Below are 5295 nucleotides of genomic sequence, written 5' to 3' on the forward strand. Positions count from 1 at the left end.
TTCTGGTGGGGATGTAGTAGTACAAGGACCGCCGGTCAGGTCGGGGGACCTGGCCAGGATGGGCCCTCATCCCGCCTCCCCGGGTTCTTATGGGGCCCGGGGACCCATGGAATGTTCCAGAAGGAGCAGCAGTGGGGGCAGTGACCACATTCCCGTTACCCCACCCCGGTTTCCCGTGGAGACCTCAGGCTGAGTCGTATTTGCAGCCTTTGTCCTTGGGCTGATGACAGTGACTGGTGAGGGTGTTTACCCTCCCCCAAACCCCCTCGGACTGCTGCCTTAAGAGATGCATCCCCTTCAGTCGGGTGCAGAAGCTCCTCCCGTGGCTGGGAAGGCTCACGGTCAGGAGCTCCTCTCTGAGGAAAGAGCAGCCCAGGGTGGGGCCTGGGATTTCAGTACCATGCTAACTAAGCCTTTTTTCGCTTCCCTTTTGGGTCCCTTTGGCTGTGCAGCTAGGTCTTCCCTGTGGTTCATTGTGTTTTATCTGCTTTTCTGTGGGGCTCTACGTAGGTAGATGACTTTCTTGGTATCTGGGTTGCTGGAAGACCCTGCGTGTGTCTGCTGGATACTCTCTTCCTAGTTCACCTTTTTGCCTAGCAAGGTTATGATACGAAAGGAAGCCGTGGTCAAATAAAGCACCACCCCCAATTTTAGGCAAGGCGACCAGCCACGGATGGAAGGAGCTGTCCGTTGGGGCACAGTCCTTCCAGCTTTGCTCTCCTCTCAGGGTTGGGGTGGGGAATACATCAGGGCTGCTGGTGGGAATGTGGGCAGGTAGGAGTGCAGTGAACATCGCCCCTCGCCCAGGAATGTATCCTGTCGGGTATCATGTCCGTGAATGGGAAGAAGGTGCTGCATATGGACCGGAACCCCTACTATGGGGGCGAGAGCTCCTCCATCACCCCTCTGGAGGCGAATTGCTGGAGGGGCCCCCTGAGACGATGGGCCGGGGCCGAGACTGGAACGTTGACTTGATCCCCAAATTCCTCATGGCCAACGGTGAGGGAGATGAAGGAGGGATTATGGGGGGTGATTGGGATGACCAGAGGAGGGTCAGACTCCAGAGAAGGGCAGCCAGACCAGGTAGAGCTTCTGGAGTGAGCCACGCTGACTCTGTTGCCTTGCCCACACCACCCCGCAGGACAGCTGGTGAAGATGCTACTGTATACAGAGGTGACACGCTATCTGGACTTCAAGGTGGTGGAGGGCAGCTTTGTCTACAAGGGGGGCAAGATCTACAAAGTACCATCCACCGAGACTGAAGCCTTGGCTTCTAGTGAGTGCGGGTCCCCTGAGCCAGGGAATCGTGGGGCGGGGCCGCTGTCCAGAGCAGGGCGCCCCTTGCCCAAGGTCACGTTCCTCACACCGTACCAGAAGCCCCTTGCTCTGTCATCCCTCTGTGCCCTGGGCCATGCCTCCCACTGGTTGCCAGGAGGGGAGTCCGCGTGCGGAAGGGATGTGGAGTCCTTGACAGACTCCAGGTTTTGACAGGGGCTCCACCCGATTAGTGAAACGTCCCCAAGCGTTGGAGCCGGGAGGGCCCTCAGAGCCGTCCAGCCCGACTCACTCTTCGTACATATGGGGAAGCTGAGGCCAAGAAGCACAGAGGGGGTTCATCTGAGGTCACGTGGGGGTCAGCTGGGAGCCGGGGTGCGCGCTTGCTCCGCCTGCTTGGTGGGATGGAGAGTTTCATTGTCTGAGGTGCAACGGTTGTTTTCACGTTGCCCGCGCAGATCTGATGGGCATGTTTGAGAAACGGCGCTTCCGGAAGTTTCTGGTGTTTGTGGCAAACTTTGATGAGAATGACGCCAAGACCTTCGAGGGCGTTGACCCCCAGAACACCAGCATGCGTGACGTCTACCGGAAGTTTGACTTGGGCCAGGATGTCATCGACTTCACTGGCCATGCCCTGGCGCTCTACCGCACCGATGAGTGAGGGGAAACTGGCATGGCAGACCACCCCTCATCCGGCCCTCACCCTGCCCTACCTGCTCCTGCCTGCTGTTCTCTCGGCCCACGCCTCTCGTACTCAGCCTTGTGCTCGCCTGCCTGTCGCCTTTTCTGTCCCTTCCCTACAGTTGACCCGTGGGCTTCCCCAGGCCATTTAGGGTGGTGGGAAGGCTGGCCTGGTGCCTGGGTGGGGTGAACTGGGGGTCCTGCTGTTGGAGCCTCTTCTGAACCCATCCCCCCAGCTACCTGGACCAGCCCTGTCTTGAGACCATCAACCGCATCAAGTTGTACAGCGAGTCCCTGGCCCGGTATGGCAAGAGCCCGTATCTGTACCCACTCTATGGCCTCGGCGAGCTGCCCCAGGGCTTTGCAAGGTAAGGGCGTGGCTTCGGTCGGTTGGCGGTCCCAAGAAGGACTGAGGCCAACGATGGAAATGGCCCCCTTGGGTACCTCCACAGCATTTTGTACTTTCCCACTGTGGTCCTAGTTCATTTCACACCATCCTTGGGTGGTGACGCCACAGTGGGGTATTGACGTGCAGAGTTGAAGAACCACAGATGGGGGCTTGCTTGGCTCCTGGCCTGAGTCAGGCAGCGCTAGGACTGGGCACGGGGCCTGGAAACCTCGAGTCGGATTCTCCAGAGCCCTTCGTTCTGTTTCCCAGAACATTTCCGTGAGGAGCCACCCTCACGCTAGCCCTTCGCCGAACATTCTGGCGATAAGCTCCCGGAGAGGAAGGACCACTCCAGGTTCAGTCCTGAGTGTGTGGCTGTGACAGAGTTGGGAAGGGCCGCCAGGTCTCCTGAGCTCTGCCTGCCTGGGGCCGCCTTCTCTGCACCCTCGTGCTGGTAGGGGCGGGTGGCGCAGTATCACTGGTCCCCGTTTGTCCTGGGAGGGCGCCCTCACCATCACTCTCCCCACCACAGGTTGAGTGCCATCTACGGGGGGACCTACATGCTGAACAAACCCGTGGATGACATCATCATGGAGAACGGCAAGGTGGTAGGCGTGAAGTCCGAGGGAGAGGTGAGCCGTCCCCACCGCGCAGGCACGCCGGTCTGGGCGGGGTTCGCCCCCTCCTTAGAGGTGCTCTTCCCAGTGACCCTGGCTCTGCTGGGTCTGCTGCTGCTCGGCTCTGAGGGCCTCGGGCTGGGGACCGGGGCTCCAGAAGAAGACTACGTAGCCGATCCTGTTGGCAGCCGTCTGCGTATCAGGGCCCCCCTCCCCGAGGCGCAGGAGGAAGCTGCACGTTGTGGGAGTGTCCTGCCTGCCGGAGCTGCCAGCCCTCGTCGTGAGTCCAGGCCCTGAAACCCCGAGGGGTGTGATTAGATAGGGACGAGGCCTTTTGGTGTTTTCATAGGTGGCCCGCTGCAAGCAGCTGATCTGTGACCCCAGCTACGTCCCAGACCGCGTGCGGAAGGCTGGCCAGGTTATCCGTATCATCTGTGTCCTCAGCCACCCCATCAAGAACACCAATGATGCCAACTCCTGCCAGATCATCATCCCCCAGAACCAGGTCAACAGGAAGTCAGGTAGGACCGGAGGAAGTCACGTGTTCTCTCCGGTGTGGCTCATGCCTTTTCCCTCAGCCTGGGGGCTGGCTCCCTGCCAGATCCCTCCGTGAGAGAACAGGGACCCACGCTGCAGTCCCCATGACCTGAGGTCCAAGGCATTGGCTGGCTTGGCCTCTTCTCCTCCGTGAGGGTGAGTACGAGCCCATCGACGATGGTTCTGAGAGCCAGGTAAGCAGCCTGTCCCGGCCCCGGCTCCTGGCTGCCCGCCCAGGGCCCCTGCCCAGCTCACCTCGGGCCCCGGGCGCTGGCTGTTTCCAGGTGTTCTGTTCCTGCTCCTACGATGCCACTACACACTTTGAGACAACCTGCAACGACATCAAAGACATCTACAAGCGCATGGCAGGCTCCGCTTTTGACTTTGAGAACATGAAGCGCAAACAGAACGATGTCTTCGGAGAAGCTGACCAGTGATTGCCGACCCCGGCCCCAGCCCCTGGTGCCCTCTGCCCCAACCTGAGCCTGTTCTCCTCAAGGGCTGGGGAGATGGGCGTGGCTGGGCACCCCCGTTTCCAGCATCTTCTGCTTCCCCCACCACATTCCTGTCATCCACCTCATTGATTCACTGACCAGATCCTTAACCTTAGTGATGGTTTGGGAGACGGGGGGCGGGGGGGGGGTTGGTTAGTATCCTCTTTCTTGGCCCTTCCTTATCCTGGGAGAAGGGGGTTCCTCTCCTTGTGTGTGTCTCTCCCCCCACCCCCAATTCTTCTGCTCTGTTCGGGAGGCACGTGGAGGAAAAGCTGACTTCTGCCCCCACCGCTCTTACCCCTGCTCTAGTGGCCTTTGGAGATGCCCCCTGCCTCCCCCCACCAGCTCTTGTGTGTTGGAGAGAAGGGGCCCTCCCAGCACAAAGTTGCAGTCCTTTCCCTACCCCACCCCCGTAATTTATTCTAATTTATTAACTTCGGCCCACCCTGTGTGAGAAGGGAGCACTGTGCCCTGCAGCCTCACGGTGCGGCCTGGGGCTGTGGAGCAGCTACCCTGGCCTGGCCTTCCTAACCCTGGCGACCCTGGTGCAGCCTGGGAAGGAAGAGGGCTTGGGTGTGGCCCCATTGGAGGTTGATTTGGTTTTTGTTTCTTGTCTTTGTGTCTGCTGGTACTTGCTGAGAGAGAAAAGACATGTGAGCAAAGCAGAAGGAGGTGGGAAAATGGATCCAAACCCCGTGTGCCCTGCCCTATTCCTTCCCCTTAGTGGTGGGAAACCCTTATCTTGCAAAGTGAATGTGTCCCCTTCCCCAACCTCTAGTGTATTTCACAGAAAACAAAACCTCCCAATAAAACTGTGTTGAAACCTGAGCCCAGATCCGTTCGTTTTATTTCCCCAAAGCTGCCTCTGGGGCGGGGCCTTGGCTCCCTGGGCTGTCCTGCTTTCCTACCCAGGCTTGGGACTGCGTGGGGCTTTGCTTTGCTCCTGATGGCTGTTAAGAGGTGACTCCATCAGGAAGGAAACAGGTCACATCACCCTGCCCAAGGGGTCAATGTGAGAGGAATCGAGGGAGAGGGGTCTGGCCTGGGGTGGGGGCTGAGGTGGAGGAAGCAGACGCGCAGGCCCAGCCTCATGGCCTGGGGAAACGCGGGGCTGGGGCCCAGTCTTGGGAGGGGAGTCAAAGCCAAGGAAGCAGGGGGAACCAGGACGCCCTCAGGCAGGGAGGCAGCGAGGGGATGGGGATCTGCCCTTAGACTGAGATCAACATCGAGGAAGTGAGGGGCCCGGAGGCCCAGCCTTGGGGTCAACAGGGTGAAGCAGGACTGGGAGCCCAGCCTCGTACCG

At 59.7% G+C, this 5295-nt stretch overlaps 1 protein-coding gene across 1 annotated transcript; it reads left to right on the forward strand.

Moving 5' to 3' along the window:
* Positions 1-789: 789 nt before the first annotated feature.
* Positions 790-4820, forward strand: GDI1 (GDP dissociation inhibitor 1; the record flags this gene model as incomplete). The annotated part of the gene is given in 9 exon segments (XM_024746198.1): positions 790-910; positions 913-999; positions 1142-1276; positions 1734-1932; positions 2193-2324; positions 2877-2976; positions 3311-3504; positions 3563-3692; positions 3783-4820. Coding segments are annotated over 9 exon segments (1251 nt in total), but the record flags the coding sequence as incomplete, so codon positions are not given.
* Positions 4821-5295: the final 475 nt, after the last annotated feature.

The sequence above is a fragment of the Neophocaena asiaeorientalis genome, unplaced genomic scaffold (assembly GCF_003031525.2).
Source record: "Neophocaena asiaeorientalis asiaeorientalis breed wild unplaced genomic scaffold, Neophocaena_asiaeorientalis_V1.1 scaffold2579, whole genome shotgun sequence".
Lineage (NCBI taxonomy): Eukaryota > Metazoa > Chordata > Mammalia > Artiodactyla > Phocoenidae > Neophocaena > Neophocaena asiaeorientalis.